Source organism: Argentina silus, assembly GCF_951799395.1.
Source record: "Argentina silus genome assembly, chromosome: 4".
Taxonomy (NCBI): domain Eukaryota; kingdom Metazoa; phylum Chordata; class Actinopteri; order Argentiniformes; family Argentinidae; genus Argentina; species Argentina silus.
The window spans coordinates 9,457,398-9,483,126 of record NC_139658.1 but is presented as its reverse complement, the minus strand read 5'-3'; the positions used below and the strand labels follow the sequence as shown (position 1 = coordinate 9,483,126).

Genomic DNA, 25,729 nt, shown 5'->3' with positions numbered 1-25,729 from the left:
CTGTTGACATTGCGACATAGGCCTTGCAGGCAAATCCAAACAGGCTAAGAGAGCGAGGGGGCCAGAGAGTGTATATAGCAGTGAGAACACTTTCAGTGTGCCTTTCTGAATGGATCCATTCTTCACAGCAGGCATAACTTCACAGGATCCATGTGCGTGTCGTGTGTTGAACTGTGTGATCTCATACGGTAAATACAACTTTTCATTAATGTACCTCATCCCTGGAAGGTTATCATAACAGATACAACCCTTTTCGGGGGGGAAAAAACAAAACAAAACAACAAAAAAACAGTTGGTACATTTGTTTACCATGTACAACTTGGAGCGCTTTGGTTGAAAACAAGATGTGCATTTGGCTTTTTTTTTTTTATTTCTGACTTTTCTAGTGGGTAACAGAAAAGTTTGTGTTTATATCTATGCATTTTAGGGCACTTCTAACATTCCGTTTGTCCAGTGAGAGGATTCTTTGCCTTTTATATTCCTCTATTTTTTATTTTTTCAAACTAGTAAACTATGTTCACACATCAGCAGGTCACCGGCTCCGGGGCGGAAGTCTCTCGGGGTCACTCATATAAACAAGGCTTTTGGCTCTTGGTGACGATGTATGAGAAAAATAAAATAAAACACGTGGGGGGGCCGGGGGGGGTTAATAATTCTGACTCTGAGGAGCCTTATGTCACTGAAGTAGATTGGTGTGTGTGTGTGTGTCAAAGTGTCTCTTTTTTTGTCATTTTTGCTTCAGTGCGTGTCCCTGAGCATCAGTGATGCTCAGTTGGTGTCCATGTGGTCCTCAGCTGCTTCACTGGCACCCCCCAGGGAGGCAGAGGGCTGAGGCTTGGAGGGTGCATCCCCCGGGTCCCTACGTTGGTAGAATAGCACGTAGGCTGCTTTTGTCTAAAGGGAGAGCAGAAGAGAGGAGAGGATAGGGTTACACTGACACTCAACACCAAAGGACAGAAAGTCTCATCATCCCAGCTAACATTATTCATTAAAAAGTGGACAAAAAGAACACCGAATAGATTTTCAGAAGGGATAAGAACGAGTCCCATGTCATGAACATGTCTTCACATAAATCAAAGTAAAGCTTTGGAAACCGTTAAAAAAATAACAAACAACAACAGCAACAAAAAGGTATGCAGGTGGCTCACCACAGTCTGATCCTCTGAGGCAGACGAGACACTGCTGTCGTCAAAGTAATGCCACTTCCCATCCGCTTTATTCTTGCCATAGGCTGTGTCTGTTGGTAGAAGATATTGGAGTAGAGTCAGAAAACTATCCATACCTTCTTGTAGGTCAGAGGAGAGATCAAGCTGGCCGCCAATATCATGGTGTGGGGTGTGAACAGAGTAAATATGAAACACAATGGTCTGCAGTTTATTGCCACAGGCTTTTAGCAGGCGTTTCTCCTCCACACGTAAACTGTTATTTGAAAATGGAAGAAAGTGAGAGCCGAGTGTGTCATTACGGTAGGGTGGTGGCAGCTCTGTGTGTCATTTAAGATATTGCACACGTTACTGTGATCAGGATGGGCTGTGTGTGGGACAGGGAAAAGTAACAATTACTCACAGTGGCCTCCTCCCATTCCTCCATAGTGGTTGGAAACAGCAATGAGGTCATAGACGTAGGGGCCGGCCTTTGGGTCACACACAAACTCGGACATGTCCAGGTCTCTATGGGAGAGAGGGAACATCACATAACAACATTTGTTCCTGCATCCAAACATAGGCAATGAGGTGCACTGTACACACTGAGGTTGTACAGATGTCATTTGGGATCCATAGAACGTGCATCTCACACCCACCCACCCACCCACACACCCACACACACCGTAAGGGTGGTGCTCGTCAACCAGCACTCAAGCTGATAAGATTAACAGAAGACAATAGATGGGTCTGTGGCTCAAACAAACGTAAGCAAGTATGATTCAACTTCTTGGAAACAGGGCTTGTGAGAATGTCAGTAACAAATGAAATTCTGCTTCCTGGTTCCTGGTTGACAATGTGACTCAACAGATCTCAGAGAGCATCACAGGCTGACAGTCACGAAATAGGCAACTTTGACACAATGTGAGGGAAAACCAGAGTACTCTGATAATGTAAACAGCATTTAAGTTCCTCAGGCTGAGTTGAAATGACGTCTGTGTCTCGCAAAATGACCCTTTTGAAAACAGATCCGATGTGATGAAACTACACCAACCGGTTCTCTTATTGCCTTTTGAGGGTTGACAGTTTCCTGCAACAGTACAATAGTCTACTTCTCTAATTTCTAAACAGAACTTCCTCAACCAGACAAACAAGTCTCTGACCGAACAATTCTCTGAGTCTTTTCTGAAATATCTAACAAACCAGCACCCTCTAGTGTAGAAGTCTGGTCAACATCTCAGATGCAAGAAGCTGACTATAAAAAAATCAAGGATGCATTTTCAAAGTACAATAAATGGAGAGTACACCATATGTTGAAGTGACTCGTGGTTTTATCAGAAAAGTAAAGATGAAAAGACATAAGCATCGATGGGTGTTCGTTTCTTTCGGTATCAAGTGTCCCTCCTCCTTTTTGTGTGGTAGTGTACCTGCAGGGGAAGTCTACCACTGTATCCAGCTTGTCCCTCCAGCAGCGGTTATACGAGAAACGCTTAAGGTGGACCACCAGAATGCGAGGCAACGACCACAAGTCAAACTTCTTCGTGGCTTGTTGATGCTTCTTACAGGTGGGGCAATACCTGTGTGAACAAGCGGGGCATCACTGGTATCAGGACAAAACACAAATAAACTTACAAATATTAACACAAGGTGGAGTGGTTTTTAAAGTGGCAGTAAGCAGGTTTGAGGAAAATGGCCCCCCCAGGTGCAGTACCCTCCTTTTGAAAGGAAAACCAAAACGAGATGTCTCTCTCTCCCTCCCTGCTCCCTCCTCCCTCCTCCACTGTTGTCGTCTCATGCACACTCCCCAGGTCTTCCTCTCAACATCAGTGTAGTTGTTATACTCAGGGAGCGCTCGCCGCGTTATTGCACAGAGAGCAGGACAAGAGAACACGACGCCAAAAGCGGTCAGACCTCTACCGTTTTTCTGAATGGGATTTTGATGGGAGAGAGAGATGGTCTCAATGATCGTCTGCCAACCAATTCCACTGCTAAATCACTACAAATATACCAGGGTCATTTGGCAATATTTGAATGATGAACATTTGCCTACTGCCACTTTAACTTAGCAAAAAGAGAGAAGCGCAAGTTGAGCCAGCCAGGCGGTAGTGTGTTGTTTTTACATTTACATTTATGGCATTTAGCAGACGCCTTTATCCAAAGCAACTTACAACAAATACATTTGTTTAAGTAAGTGAATCATCTATCCGACAGTCATCATAAGACAAAGTAATCAGTGCTCACACCAGGGGCCATTGGCAGTCGTAATGCCAGAAGCCTTTTTTTATGAACAGGAGAGAACTTGTACAGGGAGGGTAGTGGGGGTGAAGAGGTCTCTAGGGTTGGGGTTAGGGTTAGTACAGGGGGGTAGTGGGGGTGAAGAGGTCTCTAGGGTTGGGGTTAGGGTTAGTACAGGGGGGTAGTGGGGGTGAAGAGGTCTCTAGGGTTGGGGTTAGGGTTAGTACAGGGGGGTAGTGGGGGTGAAGAGGTCTCTAGGGTTGGGGTTAGGGTTAGTACAGGGGGTAGTGGGGGTGAAGAGGTCTCTAGGGTTGGGGTTAGGGTTAGTACAGGGGGGTAGTGGGGGTGAAGAGGTCTCTAGGGTTGGGGTTAGGGTTAGTACAGGGGGTAGTGGGGGTGAAGAGGTCTCTAGGGTTGGGGTTAGGGTTAGTACAGGGGGTGAACATGGTGAACCTCACCATGGGTCGTGCTCTCCTAGCGTCTCCATCGTGGTGAAGAGCTCAATGCATTCCCTCAGAGCCACCGTGGCCTTCTTCTTCTGGGCCTGGAGCATGCTTTCGTGTTTCTCATAGGCCTGTGCACGCGTCCACACACACACACACACACACACACACACACACACACACACACAGAGAGAGAGAAAGAGAAAGAGAGGAAACAGAGTTGAGTCAGACACAAACATACACACGCTGTCATCACAAAGCTTTACAACATTTGACAGGTTTAAGAAGGGTTTGGGTCAACCTGATGAAGATGGACTCTACTGACCTCTGCTTCCTGGTCATCGTAACACAGTTTCTTTGTGTCTGAGTCCCAGTCAATCGCCACTGTGGAATGTGCTGCAGAGATAAGGGGCTTTGGTCAGCTCTCAACTTAGACATCTGAAGCACTTTCAAAATGGAAATTGAGTACATATCCACTAATAACCTAAGTCCTTCAGACTGAAATAAATATTGTTCATTCCAAGCCCTCAAATAGTTGCTCACCAGTAAAACAACAAAAAAAACATTCAAAAACCAGTTCAAGACATTGATGCTCATACTAACTATTGAGTTTGAGGACGTTTCCGTCACAAGGCAGTGGACTAATGTTGGCTGTTCCATAGGAGTTGACCATGCTGAAGGAGAAGAGTTTGGGCGGGGTGGAGCACTGCTTGGCTTTGCTGCCTTTAGGACCGTTCTCCAGGTCCGAGGCTTCCTCCTCCTCCCCCTCGCCCTCCTCCAACTGGCCGTTCTCAGGCTCCGGGCTCACTTGGTGATCCATGGCCTCCTCCTCACCTGGGACAATCAGAAGCCTCGAGTCAACACATCTGATTCACACTAAAGTCGTCTTACCAGTAGTCAAACCAGTATGAAATAGTGCTTTTTCACACACCAGCGATTAGAATGCTTGGTATTGGTACATCAAGGAGCAATACAGAAAACAAGGAGGTGTCTTCACAAGTAACTAACCTACTCTGGCTGGTGCTTACCTTCACACACTCCGTTGGGCCCGTTCTCTGAGTGGTTGCTGCTGCCGTTGCTGGAGCTGGCACTGCAGGACGCTCCCTCCGACAGGGGGCTTCCACATACACTCCGGCCTGCCTTGTGATTGGATGATGATGACGCGCATTCAGCGGCCTGGCTGCAGCTGGCGGAGGCTGAGGCTGAAGATGAAGTGGAGGCTGAAGATGAAGCGGAGGCTGAGGCTGAGGCTGAGGCTGAGGCTGAGGCTGAAGATGTGGCCCTCCCCTCACTGCTGGAGCTCTGAGAGCGCTTCACATAGCGCCTGGAACGCACAGAACAGACGTCACGAAACCACGTTCACCTAACTACAGGTGCTAAACACACAGCAAACAGTCAGCCCACGCCAGCCACATGCCAAATACTTAAAAGTCCACGTGGAGCATGAGGTATCGATATGGACATTCACATCAAAGAGCGTTGCGCAGGCAAACACAAGTATACACACACACAGACAGACCGGATGTGCTCACCCGATCCTCTCCAGCACCTTCTCGTAGAGCGTGTCTGCACCGAGGTTCTGTCTGGGTACGGTGATGAGCAGAGGCTGGCCAAACAGCATGGTGCCCGTGGAGCCGCCCGTGTGCTTGGAGTGGCGCTCCCTGAAGTACACGGGCAGGTTCATCCTCTCGCCATCCTCCTCCAGCACCTCATACCTGCACCAACACAACACAGCTCAGTCCCCCTGCTCATGACCAACCACCAGACCTGTACCACCATCTCCTTCTCTAGTGCAGTGATCCTCAATCCTGGTTCTGGAGAGCCACAGTGTTGCAGGCTAACAGATCAGCGGTGACACACCAGGTAATTCAGCTAATCAAGGTCTTTTTAGATCAGTTGTTCAGTGAGTTCATTCAGGTGTGATAGCACGAGGCTGGGACAAAACACTGCGGCTCTCCAACAATTGAGGATGGCTGTAATAAAGAAAATAAAGGACAGTAACAACGTCTGTGTTTAAGGTATCCTTTACTTGTGTATCAGGCAGCAGAGCAAGTACGTGCGCTGGGCCCAGCCCTGTGGTCTGAACCAAGAACTGAGCTTTCCAACAGTTCTTGTCGTGTCTTACCCCTTTGATCCACCACCCAGTCCGAAGCAGTTTACAAATGTCATAATACATTAAAAAATGTAATGGCGCTTTCTCATGGACTCAAAGCGCTTAACATGTCAAGAATGTGAAAAAAAGAAAAAGAAAGAAAATGATCAATGAAAATCACAGAACATGCATAAGATAGGGCCCTATACACTAAAAGCCTGCCTGAACAGGTGAGTTTTTTCTTTTTTTATAGAGCAGCAGCTCTAACATTGTTGTGGGGGAGAGCATTCCAAAGGGGAGGAGCAGCAGATGAGAAATGTCATTCCAATATCATCTTCATGTCATAACAAGAACGTTCATTGGTTTGATAGGTCTCATCACACTTTATTACTCACTGGGTGTGGTGAAAACCAGTTTCAAATGGTTGGCCCAATACGCCTGTTTCTCAACAGTCTAAATCGTACACTGTTGTAGTGTGAAAGGGGATCAGGCTTACACAAATATGTCGTCTTTCTCCATGATTTGGTTGAGGCCGTCGTCTCGTCGGTAGATCTTGTGGAACCGGTGATTGTAAACGTCAGCCACCACCATCTGGAGAGACAACAGTTCATGGTATGCTCTCAGCTTTAGTCACCTCACTAGACCCACCCACGGATCATCACCATATCTTTTCAATAGCATTAGAATTTAAAGTAATTGTTGTCTCAATACAAAGCATTAAAACAGTGAATTTAGTCTCATCTATAAACTTAATGGCTGGCCGTTAAATCCCACAAGTTACAAGTCATATCATGAGTATACATTCACAAGGAATATGGCGCTACTCCCAAGGATTAACACCGGAGTTGTTGTGAGTACAACGGTCTTCATTCAGATGCATAAAGGGTAAAGCTCTCACGTTCTCTGCAGGGACACCAGAGAGCCGGGACAAGGCGCTGCACAGGTCTGTCACAGAGCCAAGCTTAGGAACCACCACTCGGTACTGGCACAGAAGGGAGAGAGAGAGAGAGAGAGAGAGAGAGAGAGAAAGAGAGAGAGTTTGACTTGAAGCAGTCTACCTTAGACAGTTAAGACACTGTGACCTCACTCAGTCAATGAACCGTGTCGTTAACTGGGCCACTCAGAAATCCAAGACACAGAGCAGCAGCATACAAGGACCACTCTGTCTCTTATCCAAATGTCAGCTGTGCATGCAAATCGCAGATTTACAAAACAAAACGCATGGTCATCTCATACACAATACTGGTCATTGAAATGACGTAAGTTGTCGACAATAGACTTTCGTAGGTATATAGATACAGTACATACGTCATAACTTCTACTGCAGCCAAGGTGTACTGTCCTTCTTGTCTCTGGTTGTGCTTAAAATTCCATGAAGATGAAAGTACATAGCTACATTTCGCAGGACTAAAAACTGGGGGGTGGGTTCTCTCTTACCTGTGTGGGTCTGGACTGGGGGTCCGTGCGGACCATGAACACCTCCATGGTGCGGTCCTTCTTCATGGGCAGAGGCAGTGTGAGGTAGCAGAACGGGTCAAAGGTCACAGAGATCTTGGAGCACTCTGGGCACACCAGAGTGGATTTGAAGAGGCCATGGAATATGTCCACTATGATGGAGTCATTGCGCAGGCGATGGTTTGTCCAGGCTTCCTTAGCTACAATCTGTCATTACAAATAAAAATAAATAGATGCATGTGATTACATGGAAGAGGTCTCAAACCCAACCCAGAATGAAGGGATTAAGCCAAATGTATCGAGTCCTCTGTGGTTTACTTGTTCTCTTCCAACAGAAAACATTATACAGGAATCTTCTTCATTAGTATCAAGATCACTACCTGTACAGAGCAATTCCAGTGTGTATCCGACCACATTCTTAGGTGTTAGTGTGTGTGTGTGTGTGTGTGTGTGTGTGTCTGTGTGTGTGTGTAGGGGGGTGGGGTGTTTACCTCATCCGCCCGGCCCTCTGCATCCCTCAGGGCCAGGTAAGGCTTCTTTTTTACACGGTTCAGGTCTTCGTGCAGCCCGTCTAGGAGGAAGGCCAACAGCTCCTGGGAGTCCTGCTGCTGGTAGCCCGAAAACTGGGGGGCGAAGCGGCCCACTTGGGTCTGAGAAAGAAGTGAGACAAGAGAGTGGTGGGTTAGGAGACTGTCCAGCGTGTCAGTCTCTTTTCAAAGGCCGAGTTATCAAGATAGACAGAATTTAGGCAGTTTTGTCTGCAATGACATTTCAACTCCATGGCACTGCTCACTTTAAAGGTGCGGGGGGCCACGTAGCTGCTGCGGCTCAACCACATCTGCTTGACCAGGTCAGCGTAGGCCTCTGCAATCTCCCCCCTCATCCCAAGTGGATTCTCCCGGTTGATCTCCGCCTCGTACTCGTCATCCAGGAAGTATTCCGTAAGGGGGGACGCGTTGCTCAGGCACTGTAGGCAAAGCAGTGAGGTTGATGAGAAATCAAATACAGATCAAACGTTGCACATACGTGTGTGTGTATGCATTTATTTACTTTATTTAACCTTTATTTAACCAGGTAAGTCATTGAGAACACATTCTCTTTTACCATGCATGCGTGTGTGTGTGTGTGTGTGTGTGTGTGTGTTGTACCTGGAGGGCAGAGTTCATGAAGCAGGTGTTACCAAGGTTACTGAGGCCACACAGGCCAGGTTGGGAAGGTGACTCTCTGTAGTTATAGGAGGAGCTATATGAATTGTAGCCTCCCAATCTGGAGGAACAGAGTGATTATCAGCCACAGGTATAGAACAGTATGATGGATACAATAGCATTGTATTGGATTAACTGAGCAAAATGGGACACCATTTCAAAGCTATGGACTTGGTTTGACTGATTACTGAGTGACACTGTAGAGTCTACAGTGTAGACATTGCATCTGGCATTATGAAGAAATCGTAATTGTTCCTGCCTGTTGCCAGAGGAGGTGCTGTTGTTCAGTGTATAGCCAGAGTTGCTGCTGCTGTCTCCATTGGTTACTGTTGAAGATATGGTTGCTGACGCGTTGGAAGAGAGCTTTGGGGAGGTAGTGAAGTTCCTGGATGTGGCTGTACTGGATCTTAATAACATGAGAACAGATGTGATTAAAAAACAAACAATGCAGACATACTGGTGCATTGTGTTGTATAACCGGAACCAAAACTGAAACCAAGAAACACAGGAGCTGAGTTGATGAAAACAGTTGAGAGCTGTCATTATCATCTTGTCACAGGGCCAACAGGTGTTAACTTACTTTGGATGGGAGGCTTGTCTGGGCCATGTGCCGTCCTCGTTCTTGCGTTCGATCACAAGCACCTGTGGGCAACAACAACAACAACAAGCCAGTGAGAACACTGCCATTACGTCTGACCGGACCTCCGCTGACCTCAACAGCAACTGTTACAGCTTACTCAGTTAGGAGGAACAAAAGGGTCAGGGTGAATCCCTGCTGGTTAACTATAATAAGAAGGCAAAACAACCCAAGTCAGTGTAAACATTCCTTTGCCAGTTCAAAATATTCATGTCCATCCTGTCCTTGATGAAAAATAAGTGCGCTGTTTCAGACTGTATGTGAGAAAAATCAAACAGACCACATAAGCAGATTTTCCCTATAAAAAGGTCCAAGAGAAGAGCTGTATCTTCATCTTGTGGGTTTATGAATAGCCAGTGGTCAAAGGAGTAAGTCTAGCCCTGCCTGGCTCAGCACAGAGTGAGCTGAGGTGGGCGTTTGGGTGCTGCAGCAGTGCTCTACCTGGCCTTGGAAGAGACCAGCGTCCTGCACGGTGCTGTCAGGCTTGTTCAGCTGCTCATACGTGTTGCTCATGTATTTGTTCCAGAGTCGTGTCTCCTTCCCCGTTGGGATTTCAAACATCAACCTCATCTCCTTCTCTATGGTGTCTGTGGGGGTAGGGGCATAAACAATATTCAGCAAATCAGTTGCCACAGAAATTGTATTGAGATGAGATTAGTTTGCATGTCAGTTTGCTCACTAGCAGACACAGTGCACCCACGGTACACTTACCTATAGTGTCAGCTTTGCTGAAATGACGTGTGACAACATTGTCCATGTTGTCATTCTCGCACAAGTTGAGTTCCAACAGATAAACCTCGACTTTACAGTGCTTGACAAACATGCCGTGTTCAACCACCTACAGAAAAAAAGACCACTGTTGGAAAGGGAGACTACAGTGAAAAGGCTATTGTGGAAATAGTAATGTCTTTTGAGCTGCATCACCTTTCTGACGATGGGTCGCTGGCCCTCAAGGCAACCATACCAGCTGACAAGCTTGTTCCATGCCTCAGTGGGCACAAGGACATAGTCTAGCTCATCTATAAGGTGATCCTTCAGGATCTGGGTCTCATGGTCTGTGGGAGAACAGAGAAAGTGTGTCAAATTAAGCAACTGATATGTGATGACATCGCATCATCAAGTATTTGCAGTGCTTGACCATTGGCAGTTGTGCTCGAATCGGAGCAGGGCAAACAAAAGACAACGCACTCACAAAGCCATTTTGTGTAATGTGCCACCGTGAGAATGACGACTTCCAAAGCCAATGTCCTTTTTACCTGAGAACAGCCCAGAGTTGTCAACAGGTCCTGGATAGAGACTGTGCTCGCCGACATTGTACATATCCCAGCTGTCAAATCCCACATACTTTTTCCACTGCTTGAACCACCGACTGTCAATCAGAAACCTGCAAAAAGAGGGACATGAGTTAGATTCCTTTTAGGGGAGGAATCATGATTAAAATGGACATGGGCAACAGCAAAAGTACATTTTATGGCATGATCCTTGGAACATAAATGTGTCAATGGACCTAGATGAAGTGAGCTTGTGCCACTGGTTTCTACATCATGTTGTACCACTTTAAAATGCAGGATTGTCTATGTCTTAACACATCATTGTATTGGGAGAATTCATCCATCTGTCAACATAAAACACAACTCCAAAACAAACTTGCGCACTAGGTCTCATTTTCAGATATAGAAACAGCAAACTAGGATGTCTAATCTCAACTCAAATAAGAATCTCTTCCACTGCATAAGCTTGTTAGCAGGATTTAACATAGTTCAGAGTCCATGGGTAAAACGTTATTAGTAAGGAACCACTTTCTTTGGACACCCTAGACTGACTTAAGACACTAGCTACAGTAGTTCATTTCAAAGCTTCAAGGTGCTGCAACTTTATTAAGCCTATCTGAGCAGGGAAAATTAGGTCAAGAGTCTTCCATCATACTAGTAAGCCAGCTAGTAATTAGGTCCAAAGCTGGCCAGCTGACATTGCCTTGTTTAGACTGGCTGAGATGGCAAAACAATGCAAGTTGGCAAAAACCTTGACACAAGAGCTCACCACACCACCTTAGCTATGTGGCTACTAACAAATGTATAGATACTTGTTGGTTAGCCAAACATGTATAATAGGACTGTATAGGCTTACAATAGCAGTGATAAACATATTAGCAAACCACTATATAAATAAAGACACCAACAGCCAGCTGTCAACCTAGCTTGTACGACTCCCCATGCCAGCTGCTAGCTTAGCCCTTTGGTACTTCCTCTTATTTATTTACTCAACAGTCTGGATTAAACTACCTAGCCAGCTAATTTAAATGAATACATGATTGAGTTACGAAGTTAGCAGCCTTATCTGAAAAACTGCGGCCCCATAAGTTACTGAATATCTAGTGGGCCACTCGCTGGGTGCTATCCAGTTCCAATGACAAAGCATTAGCTAGCTGGCTAGCTAGTCACTCACTTATCGCAATGAACAAGGGCCTTTAGCCATTTCGTAGCTAGCTAACTCTAGCAACTACTGTAAGCTTACAATAAGTTCCTAATAATCAGTCAGCTCGTTATTATTTTCACAGAGACTACAGTATCAGCTAGAGCCAGACGAAGCTTGCAAGCTGTCTAATGTTGTGCCATAGAGTCCTTTCGCATGCTTGCCCAACTCCACAAATCAAACCATTTCCTGCATATTGGGAACCGGTTTAGCCGTCTCTGACAGGCCTAAATCCCCTGCTAGCAGTCAGCTAGCTAACCAAGAGCGACAACCTGCTTGCCAACACAGACACCTCCATTCCTTACCACTCGTCGCCCTTCCGTAGAGTTGTTTTAAGAAGTGTTCCAATACTCTGCTTTTGACTTTCGGTTGAAGGTGTCGGTATCTGAGCGGCTACCGGCTCCGGATCGGGGTCTGCCGCGTTACCCGACTCGGGTCCGCCTCCCTCGGCCATCATGCAGTGAGTGAACCGGAATCGTAGGCGCGCGGTAAAGGATCCGCGGATGTACGAGCGCCACAACGTTGGTGAGACTTGCGGTTTCCGTTATTGGTAAACAGTTGCAGATGCTCAACGGTGGAGGCGCCCGCTTTCTAAAATGTTCCCTACAAATTGTTACATAGGTTAGCTAATAACAAGAAATAAGTCATTTTGTAAACATAAACAAGCTTGCCTACTTACTTCATATGATTATTTTTTGCTATTAGTTTGAAGCCAGGGTGCAACCCACACTACATCACCAACTCTTCACCATTACACGAATGAAGCCAACTGTCAGAGTTGACAGTGAAGTTAAAAAAAACAAGACATCGAATTATGTCACATATAAAGTGGCATTACAAGTTCATAGTGTCAGACACATGTCTCGACCTTGACCTCTAGTCTAAACTTTATAGATATAAATGTATACACAATTTAGAGACTGGACCAACGATGTATGTCTATGGACTAGAAGTGAGTCTGAAGAGCTCTCAGCTCCCTCCCTAGCCAACATTACCATGACAACTAACTAGCAAGTCAATTTCTGTCTAGAAATAACCAGAGTGGTACTCTTGATATTGTACTGTGGTGTGGTGAAAGGTGTAAAAGGTTGAGGAGGTAAGACAATTCAACTGCTGGTTTAGTCAAAATGGTCTTTATACAAAGCACAGGGAAATGTTACAAAATAAATTGGCGAAATAAATATTAAAAATAACTCACTGAATTTGGCTAACCCAAAGAGGCTTTGGCTGAACTAACACTATACACTAGTTAACCAGGGCCCCAGCCAAGACGGTTCCTGACATAGAAATAGAATCATTCCATTTCTATGGTTGCTGATGCTGCAAGAATGATAAATTGTAAGAGTGGAATTAAAACCTCATGGAATGAGATTTATTGTTCTACATCAACTGTTTAGTACTAAATTGTCGCTTGGCTCAAAAATAAGGTTAAGTTTGCACATTATTCATGACTCAAATAAAAAACATCAAGCATTTGGCTATATAAAAACCATTACAAAAAAATGACATTTGGGTTGGATCTAAGACAAGGTCATAATAACAATAATAGTCTAAGCAAAAGGAGTGATAACATACATGTTAATTCATTGACCTTTTGTTTATTTTCAGAGCTTGTCCACTACAATTGTGTGATAGCTGAAGGTGAACCATTGCATTTCAAATATTTCTTGAGAGACTAAATCAATTGAAGATGAACCAGTGTTAATCTACTATGAAACTTGAGGGGACAATGACTGCCCTGAAATGAATGACAACCTTGCAAAAGCTCAATGGACTATACAACTGACTCAAGAAACTACAAGCCTCCTTTGTTAAACAAAAGTAAAATTCCGCCCAGTAGAAGGTTCCCTGCAGTGACATCAACAGGCAATCAAAAGATGCCTGTTGGCAACTCCTTGCTGAACATTCCGTCCAGGTCCAGTTCTCTGCCCATTAGCTCCTCCTCAACACTCTCGAGCGCCCACTGGTGGTCGGTTAGCTCAAGTGCCTCCCACTCTGCCTAAAAAGGGGAAAATATACACTTCTCTCAAACAACTCCATGGTACTGCCCAAAAACAACCCCTGGCTCATTGACCCTAGGCACTTGTGTAGAACTAAGAGGATTATATAAGTATAAGCAAGATAGTAGTAGCTCCACCTTGCCCTCTGATTGGCTAGGTGGAATGTTCCCCATCTTGCTAATACATATCCCAGCCTTATAGATCACCTCAAGTGTATAGGTAGTGATGGCAAGGGGTCATTTCTGGAGAGGACCCACATGAACCAGTGTGAACCAAATTCACTCTGGTAAGTAAATTACAATGGAGAACACACTTGTTGTGTTTATACCTTGAAGGCTTTATTTGTGTCCGCAGGCATGGCCATCGCAGCGCCACTCATCTGCTCCTGCATAATCCTTGACTGATCTGCACCTGTGGGGGGTCACATTACACCAGCATAAACAATCAGGTTTTTTTTGGGTTTTTTTATAACCTTGCCATAAAAGATCGAACATTACTGTAAAGCATTGAAGGTCTTCCACTTGAACATACTGTAGTTGACAGAAAGAAATAATTTGCCATTTATAGCGTGTTGCTGCTGACAGGACATTGAAGAGTTGCAGCCTGTTATCTTTTCCAGACACAGAGTGCTTGCCAATTACATGTGGTACGAGTGACTTATTTGTCTGAAATCATTCAATGAAATCCTTTTGATTGCCTCTGATACGAAGAAATGCTCCACAGAAAAACACAATAACAGAAACACAAGACTCCAGCTGCATAGGAAGATAAAAGATTACCGTTATCTTGTCCTAGAATTAAGGAGTACATGCTCCGCAGCCCAAACACATTCAGGAAATACCACGATGCTGAGCTCACCCTAAGGAAACACAAACAAGGGTTACAAAATCGATCAATTCATACACTAGCAATAGGATTTGGAGGTAGTATTACAACAAAGCAGCAAATAGATAATTGCAGTCTTTGATCATAGGGTTAATGACTAGCTCTCCAATAACAAATAGGATGAGTGGATGTACAGATATTCCTGCAAGTATCTATTATATCAACTAACCAAGAGGCATCCAGTGAGAGTAGCTCGATTCCTTGTTGCAACATGGGCTTGAAGCGTAGGGTGAGAGGAAAAGGAACCTTGGCTGTGTGGAAGAAAATTTGTTATTGAACACATCGTTCAACACAAATTGAATGGGTAAATCATGTTAAGAGTCAGTCAGCAGTAGTAACTAGCAAACCAATAATAGGTGGGATCCAAGTCTCACAAGTGAGAGCAAGTGCATGACTTACTCGTGACAAATCCTGAAAAGGTCCAGTTGATCCAGCCTCCAATGAGGATCATGGGAAGCACATTTGTCACATTGCCTTTCATCATGTCTGTCAGCATGCTGGGGTCTGGGGAAAGAAACAATTAGCGTAGCTCGACATAGCAGCAATCCAATACAACAGAGTTGTGCTCTTCACTATAATATAATTACTGCATTATAACTTGTGGTAGCATGTGGTTCTTATCATGTCTAAGAGGAGATTATACATGCAAATAAATGTGACTAAACACCTGCCTATTATAGTGTGAAAAACAGATAAGAGCATGATGTGACTAGCCTGATCCAGATTAGCCTGTTCCAGAAACAAAACCTTGCCTCAAGGCACTCATGTTCATTTGAAAGAGTTGGATAGGTATGAGCAATATAGCTACAAAAAAAAACACTCAGGGATTCTGTTTAGCTTACCTGTCATTGGGGAGGGAGGAACAACCTTTCTTTTTGTCTTTTTGAAGAATCCATCTTCTTGATTATTGAAGTAGAATTTCCTCATCAAGAAAGACTTTGAAGAAATACAAAGATGAGTCAGAGAGTGAAAAAGTGCAATAGCCTATGTAACTTTTGATGGTGCATCCCACATTGAACTCACCTGTTTTGGAATGTATTTCCCATTCTCCCTGAGTATTCTGCTCCTGATAAGAACCTGGCTGGATATCAGAGAGGGACGGGTATCATGGTCAGATATGTCAATGACAGGCTGTATGGCAATTATGATCCTAGACCCAGGGTGTTTGCAGAAATTACCTGTCTGACACCTGCTCTAATGACAGCTTCTTGTCACTCTGAAGCAGAATGGAGACGTAATGTCGAATAATCCCAACAAGGAAGGTGATGAAGACAATGGGCAAGACCACCCAAAGTCGAATATTGGAGTCCAGCAGAAGCTCCGGCTCAGCCATGGCTAGAAAGGTCACAATGAAAACAGGCAGTGAGAACTCATAACCAAGCCAAAAAAAAGTTGGATGCCTGTACAAGTTGGATGCCTCTCAGTCTGCACCAAGCCAACCTAGCTCAGCGAGAGCCTCAAGTCCCGGTCCTGGGTCATCATCCCAGGTTGGTGTGGCTATATATGTTACTTCCAGTCCAACAGAAACACATCTGCTTCAACTGCTAGCCGTATAGCGGAAGAAATAAAAGAGCAGGGTGTGGCGACGGAAAGGTTTGAGACCCCTGCACCAATGCATTGACCTTACTCTACTTTACCTCTGCCTTAGGCATGAAAGCAAATGCTGAAATTGCTCGTCTAACATGGTCCTTTCCTGAATAACTGTATCCACTACATCATTAAAGAATGATTTGGAAAAATTAAAATCTATAGTTTAACGTCTGTAAAACTCAGGAAGGGTAAAAACAAGAGGGTAGGGAGTCGGTAGACTTGGTCCCCACTCCACGGGTTTGGGGCAATATGTGATGGCAGGTGCAACGCTTGCTTAGCCAGGGCTATTTGGCTCGCGAGACTACTACTAGGTCGCATATCCCTCTCCGGGTTAATCCCGTTAACGTGAATCTTTAGCAACTAGGCCTAATTCATGATCAGACTACATGCAGACAACGTTTACTATATAGGTGGAAAAAAAACAAAAAATGTTCTACTACTTAGCCGAGCTACTACCCCTTTGATAGAGAGAAGAACTAGATAGCGTAACTCGCTAGCTAGAGCTAGCTCCCCATAAGGAATGACACAAGATAAGAGCTAGCTAACCACACAGACTGGGAATGACTGAAGATGCACACAGTGCTAGTTGTCGGGATGGTCCTTGATGCTAGCTACACGATTCAGTTCTTCGGGTCCAGTTGTTTTGATGTTTGTCTTACCACGAATCTGACGAGCAGACGTTTGTCGTGAAAGCGAAGCTCACTCAGGCGATGCAAATTAGGAGATGACGCCCAACTACTGCTGATTATTTGCTTGTTCTGGCTGCATCAGCAGCAGCCATGGTGGTTACTAGGAATACAATGCAATCCATCGACAAAGCAAAGGACATGTCATGAAAATACAGTGCCATCCAGCGGTGATGGTTAGAAAGAGCAGCTACACCTACAAACAAACAGCATTGTTCTAGCATTGTGACTGCCAATAACCCCTGGTCCTAGCATAGATTACTTTTTCTTATGATGACTGATGCATAGATCATTCACTTACTTAGACCAATGTATTTGTTGTAAGTCGCTTTGGATAAAGGCGTCTGCTAAATGCCATAAATATAAATGTAATGTTTTACATTTGACTGTTGTGAGTGCTGACCAGGATATGCACATAATTTTGAAGCTACAAAATTATCTAACTATCTCACAAGTTATCGCCAAATGTTACTCGTGGTGTGATTTGTGTTTGTTGCACCTCGGGCACTTACCTTGCTTGCACTGTTTAATGATAGTAGATCTCTGCTGCCACCTGCAGGTAAGCAGGGTAAATGCAGGACAAAACTGAGTGGCAGCGTAGCTACAACGCAGCTTCCCTAAACACAGATAAAATGGCCGGCCAGGAAGACCCAGTGCAGAGGGAGATCCACCAAGATTGGGCAAATCGAGAATATATCGAAGTTATCACAAGCAGCATCAAGAAAATAGCAGATTTCCTTAATTCATTTGGTAAGTGACAGCTGACGAGCTCGCTAACGCCGCGTTAGCTGTTAAAGGCCTGTCCCATTTTAGATAGCTAGCCAAGTTAGCTAGCTTGCTAGACAGGCCTACAGCCATACATGCAGCTATGTACATCTTTCAGCAGTGAATGACAGACAGTGATGAGTCGAGTTTAAATTATTCCAGTTAATAATTGTGTTGGAATTAAAATAAAAGCTATTAGCTAGTTATACATCGTTGTAGTTGCTGCTGGGCTTGACAGCTTACCTGGGTCATAGCTATGCAATTGGGAGGGGCTTAGTTGGACAACAACAGTAGCAGTCAATTTAATGTCTGTGCCATGTTGTAGCGAACAGCATTACATTTCTGGTAGAGTAACATTTGATCATTTTTACCCTGTTATTACAATTTGGAGATTATGGTCATGATTATTTGTCCACTATAACGACTGCACTCTATTGTGTATTGGTGTAGCTATCTACAGTGTGACCTGAAATGCAAAACTGCACTTTTTTCCCCTGTGTGATAGATATGTCCTGTCGGTCCCGTTTGGCCACTCTGAATGAAAAGCTGACGGCGTTGGAGAGGAGAATTGAATACATTGAGGCCAGGGTAAGTGTGATCGTGTGTTCCCAGTTTGTCCTACTTGGATATCATTACTGTCCTGTATGCTTCTAAACTCTTTCTCTGTTTAGGTCACAAAAGGAGAGACGTTGACCTAAATTGAGATGGCACACTGGACTTGCGAGGAGTGCTTGGGCTTGGGCATGGGCTTGGCGGAGGATTGACACATTTGTGTTCATTTCCATAATATTCTTTTTTTAACTTTGTATTTTTACAGTTTTGTATTTGGTCTTTGGGACCACCAAAAAGGCTCCCCACATTCGTATGTGTACTTTCAGGACCATGGCCACTGGATGATGAATATAATTATTATACACTGTTTCATTGCAGTCCCCTTCACTAAATCAAACATATTATATGTAATAACGGAATAACCAAGTTAACACAGTTGTTTCATTGCATTCAAACATTTTACAATGTTACAATTTAGTGAGTTAATGATGTCAATAACTTGTCATTCAGCTGATTTGGGACAATAACATTTGCTGAAAGTGTTACGTTTTTTTTTTTGTGTGACTAGATTCATTAATTATCGTGACAACATCATGTTTTCCACCCTTATTAGAGGATATTTCAAGCTTTTTATTCCGTGCAAAATCAATGAATACCCTTCCTCTTTGGAGTAGTGTAGCAATGGTGTAAGCCACAGGAAGAGGAAGTGCCAAAATGAATTGTCAGCTCTTACTGTGGTCATTCTGCTTATATGTCTCTTTCACTTGTACTTGTAACATAACTGTTTGTGTTGAAATGTAATAAACTGTTTCAAAGTAAGTGTCATGTACAGTATTACAGTTTCTCGATTGCTAAGACACTTTTAATGAAACTGCGGTCCACTTGATCTACATCATAACCTATTGAGCAAAACAGTATTCTTTTTTTGCAAAACAGTAAGTCATTTCTCATTGCTTTCACACACAATGCAAATGCTCAGCACATTTTTGCGAAACAGTAAACGCAACTCTCTACAAAAGATGCAAAACTCAGTTGAGTAAGGCATGTCAAACTAAATTAAAACATTTGGTCACATCTTATGCAAATTACTCTCTTGAATGTGAACCTCTTCTGCCCACGTGCAAAACGTCTTTGCACAATCGTTCAATCAGCAATCAGTCCTTATTCATGCATAAAGGAGGTCAACTCTGGGTTGATATTTGCAAGAATGGACCAAGTAAGAGGCAGAGAGCAAGGACAAAGGAGAGGGACCCATAGAGGAGGAGGGGCCCATAGAGGTAGAGGGGTCCATAGAAGAAGAGGGGTTCATAGACGTAGAGGGGTTCAGATGCGGGTGGTGGAGTCACTCAGTCTCACCTCCCCTTCCCTCCCTCCCTCCCTCCCTCATCTCCCCCACTCCCAGTCCTGTTCCAAAGCTGCGCTGGAGGAAGGAGGATGACCGGAGCGAGTGCAGAGGGTCCCATCCTCACCCTGCCTGATCTGAGCTTCCATGACGAGGGAGTGTACGAGTGTGAGACCTACAACTCAGAGGGCCACGACACACACCAGGGATGCATCAATGTGCAAGGTAGGGAAGATACACACACACACACACACACACACACATCAGAGATCCATCACCAAACAAGAGTATGGCACACACACACACACACACACACACACAACAAATTAAAAGCATAGACATTGTTTGATTAGTTTCCCACAGAGAAATCTCACAAAAAAAAAGACTCATCAGAATTTTTCTTTATTTTTATTCTTTATTTATCTTATATTATTACTTTTGTCTGATGTTATTACTTTCGAATTACTACTAATACTTAAACAAAATAATTAAGTATTGAGTAAACACCTGGGTACAGTCCATTCAATCAGTAAGACCTGGAGGTCCCCGGAATGGCCTCCAGTTCATCCATCTCCCCCTCTGACTCGGAGCTCACACGCTGCCTCTTTTGTGGAGGCTCCACCACCTCTTCACGCTGCCTGTTTTGTGGAGGCTCCACCACCTCTTCACGCTGCCTCTTTTGCGGAGGCTCCACCACCTCTTCACGCTGCCTCTTTTGTGGAGGCTCCACCACTTCTTCACGCTGCCTCTTTTGTGGAGGCTCCACCACCTCTTCACGCTGCCTCTTTTGTGGAGGCTCCACCACCTCTTCACGCTGCCTCTTTTGTGGAGGCTTCACCACCTCTTCACGCTGCCTGTTTTGTGGAGGCTCCACCACCTCTTCACGCTGCCTGTTTATCTCTTGCTCTCTTCTCTCTCTCCGGGCCTTTCTCTTCAGCTTTTTCATTCTTCGCTCATAGACCTCACGCTCTCTAGAGCGGACCCATTTAGCATAGTCCTCCCGTTCTGAGTGGAAGCAGGACCGCCTCGCCCTCTCCTTCATAGACAGGGAGCTGTTGGACTGTAGCTGTGAGAGGTGGTACTGTTCTACAGAGATGAGCTGGTTGAACAAGTTCTGCTGGCACCACTCCATCGCGTCCAACTGTTGGAGACTGAGCGTGTCAGGCTGCAAAGTAGTCTGAATGCAAGGCATGGCAGGCTGTAGAAAAAATTAGGTCAGGATATGTGAGGTAATCTGACTTGTTTCTTTCTAAAATTTCTCAAATGGTGCACAATTTCATGATTTCTTTAAACTGTTTTAACTGTGATGAAAGTTTAGTAAATAGAGAGGTACTCACTACGGAAGGAAGCACCTGGGGTATGCTTGGTGCAGGGGGGTATCTCATGTCATCCACTCTAAATGTCCCAGGGGGCAGCACTGGGGCAGCGGGCATGTTGGGTGCACCAGCATTGCGAGAGGGTGCCGTCTGCTCCTGCAAACAAGATCGAGAAGAGGAAGGCTGAAGAAAATGAAGTCAGGGTATGTTTTAGAGAACTTTTACCATATTAAATTCATTCATCCCAAAGGCAGATAATCTGACTTGTTTCTGGCAATCATTTATCAAAAGATGCACAATTTAACACAAATTGACAATTCATTGAAAGTGTTTTTTAACTGTGATGAGAGTTTGGTAGATAGAGAGGTACTCACTGGAGCAGTGAACTGAGCCTGGGGGGTCCACCATACTCTCCTCTCTACAGCAGGGAACACCTGGGGTGGGCGTGGTGCAGTGGGGGGGTACCCCACCATGGTGGGAGGCTGAGCCTGGTTGAATGTCCCCACGTATCTGAGGTCCGCTACTCTGATTGCCCCAGGGGGCAGCACTGGGGCAGGGGGCATGTTGGGTGCACCAGCATTGCGAGAGGGGCCCGCCTGCTCTGGCAAGCAAGATCGAGAAGAGGAAGGCTGTAGAAAATGAAGTCAGGATATGTTTTGGAGAACCTTTACCGTGTTAAATTCATTCATCCCAAATGCAGATAATCTGACTTGTTTCTGGCAATCATTTCTCAAATGGTGCACAATTTAACACAAATTAACAATTAACTGTGATGATAGTTTGGTAGATAGAGAGGTACTCACTGGAGCAGTGAACTGAGCCTGGGGGGTCCACCATACTCTCCTCTCTGCAGCAGGGAGCACCTGGGGTGGGCGTGGTGCAGTGGGGGGGTATCCCACCATGGTGGGAGGGTGAGGGTGGTTGAATGTCCCCACGTATCTGAGGTCCGTCACTCTGATTGGCCCAGGGGGCAGCACTGGGGCAGCGGGCATGTTGGGTGCACCAGCATTGCGAGAGGGGGCCGCCTGCTCTGGCAAGCAAGGCTGAGAAGAGGAAGGCTGTAGAAAATGAAGTCAGGGTATGTTTTGGAGAACTTTTACCAGTCATTCATCCCAAACGCAGATAATCTGACTTGTTTCTGGCAATTATTTATCAAAAGGTGCACAATTTAACACAAATTGACAATTCATTGAATGTGTTTTTTAACTGTGATGAGAGTTTGGTAGATAGAGAGGTACTCACTGGAGCAGTGAACTGAGCCTGGGGGGTCCACCATACTCTCCTCTCTACAGCAGGGAGCACCTGGGGTGGGCGTGGTGCAGTGGGGGGGTGCCCCACCATGATGGGAGGCTGAGGGTGGTTGAATGTCCCCATATATCTGAGGTCCGCCACTCTGATTGGCCCAGGGGGCATCACTGGGGCAGGGGGCATGTTGGGTGCACCAGCACTGCGAGAGGTGGCCGCCTGCTCTGGCAAGCAAGATCGAGAAGAGGAAGGCTGTAGAAAATGAAGTCAGGATATGTTTTGGAGAACTTTTACCGTGTTAAATTCATTCATCCCAAATGCAGATAATCTGACTTGTTTCTGGCAATCATTTCTCAAATGGTGCACAATTTAATACAAATTAACAATTAACTGTGATGATAGTTTGGTAGATAGAGAGGTACTCACTGGAGCAGTGAACTGAGCCTGGGGGGTCCACCATACTCTCCTCTCTGCCGCAGGGAACACCTGGGCTGGGCGTGGTGCAGTGGGGGGGTACCCCACCATGGTGGGAGGCTGAGTCTGGTTGAATGTCCCCACGTATCTGAGGTCTGCCACTCTGATTGGCCCAGGGGGCAGCACTGGGGCAGTAGGCATGTTGGGTGTACCAGCATTGCGAGAGGGGGCCGCCTGCTCTGGCAAGCAAGGCTGAGAAGAGGAAGGCTGTAGAAAATGAACAAATGATAGAATAAACAAATTAGTAAGATGTACAGTGACTTTTTACTAAAGTATAGACCATATAGTCTAAAGATCTTGCTAGGAGATAAAAAGAGAGGCACTTACTGTGGACGTGGTGGGCTGTGCATCAGGTGTCCGCCTGTCTTCCTCTTCTGAATCAGAGGATGATGGAGGAGGAGGAGGAGGCTGGAGAAAAAGTGGTCGGGATAAGTTTTGGAGAACTCTTACTATGGTAAATGTTATCAACCTACTTGTAGATGAACCGTCTTCTTTCTATTTCACTATTAGTTAACAGTATTGAGAGTCTGGTAGAGAGATAGGTACTCACTGGAGCAGTGAACTGAGGCTGGGGTAACAGCATAGCTTCCTCCCCTACAGCACAGTGCACACGGAAATGACTCAGTGCATCCCCTCCACGGAGGGTGACCGCCACTTCCTCTGGTGAGGAAGGTCGAGAAACTTCCTCTGGCGAGGAAGGTCGAGAAGAGGAAGACTGTAGAAGATGAACATATTAATAAAAATATGAATGACAATAAAAGAAATGAAAATGAACATATTGTGAAATAAGCCAATAGGTAGGATATTGTGTTATTCAGTCTTAAGATCTTGCTGTGAGGTAAAAAGAGAGGTACTTACTGAAATGGTGTACTCAGACCACAAGTCTGAGTCCCTTGAATCATCCGATGCCGCAGACAGTGGGCTTGGTGGAGGTGAGACCTCCTCTTCTTCCTCCTGTACCACCAGTGGTCTAGGGGGCTGCACTATCTGCAGGTTGAAATTGCCCACATATCTCAGGGTCTGCCCTTGAAGGTTCACTGGGGTCGCGATCAGAGGGCCTAACAAGAAGTGTGGAATGGAAGGCTGTGGCTGACCTGAAAGACACATACATGGTTGTAGAACTTACAAGCAGGTCTATAAGCACTTAAACTCATTTTGAACATGGACTATTGAGAAGTACTTGAAAATAAGCCTTGGTAATTGCTATACTCTAGAAACAAATGCTGTAAAGTTTGAAACCCACCATTGTTGATGGAATTTGATGGTGGTCTAAGTTGTCTGTTGTTGCCTTGTGGTAGTCTTGGGTCAGAGGGGTCAATTCGCTGGAAATTGAAGCTCATTTTGGAAAAAACAGGAATCTTTGGAAGCAGAAATGAATCATGTGTCTAGTTTTGAGGTTGTTACCACCGAAACTGAATTCTAAATGAACATTGGCGCCTATCAACCAAACATTCTAGAATCAAACATTCTGCTGAAGTTGCTATATTTCATTGTGATATCATCGTCAAATGTCATTGTTGAATTGCCATGGTAATGAAATGGAATGTATTAAAATTTAACACTGCTTATTTACCAAACATTCTAAATGTAAAAATCTACCTTGTTGTTTTGTTTGATTGTGATATTATCCTTTTCAAAAGTAAATTCATTTTGATCATTCAGCATTTTCATGGCAATGGAAAAGAAGTGCTTGAGTTATCTTGTACTGTGGTGTCACATAGTCTTCTTGACATTGAGAATCACATGAACTGGACATTTTGTAAAATCTGTTCTGTGCTTATCTTCTGTACTTCTTCTTTCTCTCTCTCTCTCTCTCTCTCTCTCTCTCTAACACACACACACACACACACACACCTCGCAAACCACTTCCAACTTCCTACCACTTCTGCGTTCCCTTTCTTGTTTATTAGGCTCTGCTGTAAAAAAAAATTATATGCCCAGTGTTTTCTATCATGCATAGTGTTCTGTTCATGCATAAAGGAGGTCACCTCTGGGTTGCTATTTCCAAGAATGGACCAAGTAAGAAGTGGAGGGCAAAGGAGAGGTAGTGAGGTCCATAGAGGTAGAGGGGCCCACAGAGGAAGAGGGGTTCATAGATGTAGAGGGGTCCATAGAGGTAGAGGGGTCCATAGAGGTAGAGGGGGTCCATAGAGGTAGAGGGGTCCATAGAGGAAGAGGGGTTCATAGAGGAAGAGGGGTTCATAGAGGAAGAGGGGTTCATAGAGGTCGAGGTACATATTTACTGTATTTATAAAATTCAAAGACAACCACACGCTGGTGGCAGAGGTAAAGTCAATAAGGGTATATTGATGGTTGTAGTTAGTATTTATTGGGCCATTGTGTAACGATTGATAGAAATACGTTTTAATTGGCTAACAAGTTGTATGTTTTGATGCAGGTAGTTGATTTTGTGTCATGTATTTAATGTTTTGAGTCTTAGTGCATTTTGCAAATTAAATGTGTCATTTTAGCCAATGTGTTTCAGTTTTGGCCTGTGTGTTAATTGTTTTGAAAAAGTATATTCTGTTTGGACAAATGTGCTCAAGCAATCAAGAAAAACTGTAATTGGAAGTAGAGGCTTGTGCGTTGGGTCTAAGGAAGTGATGTTTTAATGTTTCAGTGGACAGGTCAATGCCTGCGTATCGCTGGTTTATAGCACCTATTTTAATATCAATCAACCTATCTCAATAATATACTGGACTTGTCTTTGGTTGCTCCCTTCACTTCAGCCTCTATTCCAGTATCCCCCCATGCTACAGGGAGGACTTGTAAAATAGTAGGCCTACTGTATGCTTATGATAAACAACCTAAAGGACAGAACATGGAACACATGGAAGAGTGGTCATGCACTGTTTCCTCTTATGGAAAATGCTCCACTCTTGGAGGCTGGCTTTTGCATCACATCTGAGATGTGTATCTGTAGTACTGTGTATGGCCATGCTGCCCAATTTCAACGTTTTTTTTTTTTTGTCAGCATTCAATGGGAATCTTGGTCTTAAAAGGTTAGCTAGAATGTTTTTTTTTAAAAACGACTGATTATTGTCTCCTAAATATGAATAATGGAGGAGAGCAGAGATTATATCACAGTGGCTAAATCAAACACTTCTGGTCACCAAATAAGGAGTTTAGTAAAGACAGGTCATCACAACAAGCCAGTCAGGAGGGTGGGCTCTGTTGAACGCCATCTTTGACA

At 44.7% G+C, this 25,729-nt stretch overlaps 3 protein-coding genes across 5 annotated transcripts; 1 reads left to right on the top strand and 2 right to left on the bottom strand.

Moving 5' to 3' along the window:
• Window positions 1-471: 471 nt before the first annotated feature.
• On the bottom strand, window positions 472-12,158 carry usp4 (ubiquitin specific peptidase 4 (proto-oncogene)). The gene is made up of 22 exons (XM_083669002.1): window positions 11,987-12,158; window positions 10,466-10,593; window positions 10,134-10,264; window positions 9,921-10,047; window positions 9,651-9,796; window positions 9,153-9,214; window positions 8,832-8,978; window positions 8,516-8,633; window positions 8,161-8,334; window positions 7,859-8,017; window positions 7,350-7,574; window positions 6,811-6,894; window positions 6,409-6,503; window positions 5,353-5,535; window positions 4,849-5,144; window positions 4,424-4,654; window positions 4,146-4,216; window positions 3,836-3,951; window positions 2,570-2,719; window positions 1,567-1,670; window positions 1,149-1,237; window positions 472-894 (listed from the first exon to the last, which is right to left on the bottom strand). Exons 1-22 carry the CDS (start codon window positions 12,136-12,138, stop codon window positions 769-771), a joined length of 3,114 nt encoding a protein of 1,037 aa, XP_083525128.1. The 5' UTR covers window positions 12,139-12,158; the 3' UTR covers window positions 472-768.
• A 641-nt stretch (window positions 12,159-12,799) lies between these two features.
• emc3 (ER membrane protein complex subunit 3) lies at window positions 12,800-17,389 on the bottom strand. Of its 3 annotated transcripts, XM_083669020.1 has the most exons (10): window positions 17,355-17,377; window positions 16,816-16,945; window positions 15,745-15,901; window positions 15,590-15,647; window positions 15,409-15,502; window positions 14,966-15,070; window positions 14,736-14,817; window positions 14,461-14,540; window positions 14,010-14,092; window positions 12,800-13,680 (listed from the first exon to the last, which is right to left on the bottom strand). In XM_083669020.1, exons 3-10 carry the CDS (start codon window positions 15,897-15,899, stop codon window positions 13,552-13,554), a joined length of 786 nt encoding a protein of 261 aa, XP_083525146.1. In that variant the 5' UTR covers window positions 15,900-15,901; window positions 16,816-16,945; window positions 17,355-17,377; the 3' UTR covers window positions 12,800-13,551. The 3 variants fall into 3 exon arrangements, with proteins under 3 accessions (XP_083525146.1, XP_083525147.1, XP_083525145.1); XM_083669021.1 differs by lacking the exon at window positions 16,816-16,945 and having other exon boundaries at window positions 17,355-17,389; XM_083669019.1 differs by lacking the exon at window positions 17,355-17,377 and having other exon boundaries at window positions 16,816-16,976.
• A 46-nt stretch (window positions 17,390-17,435) lies between these two features.
• LOC310803983 (putative protein BRICK1) lies at window positions 17,436-18,972 on the top strand. The gene is made up of 3 exons (XM_083669024.1): window positions 17,436-17,592; window positions 18,113-18,195; window positions 18,279-18,972. Exons 1-3 carry the CDS (start codon window positions 17,475-17,477, stop codon window positions 18,303-18,305), a joined length of 228 nt encoding a protein of 75 aa, XP_083525150.1. The 5' UTR covers window positions 17,436-17,474; the 3' UTR covers window positions 18,306-18,972.
• The last annotated feature ends 6,757 nt before the right edge of the window (window positions 18,973-25,729 follow it).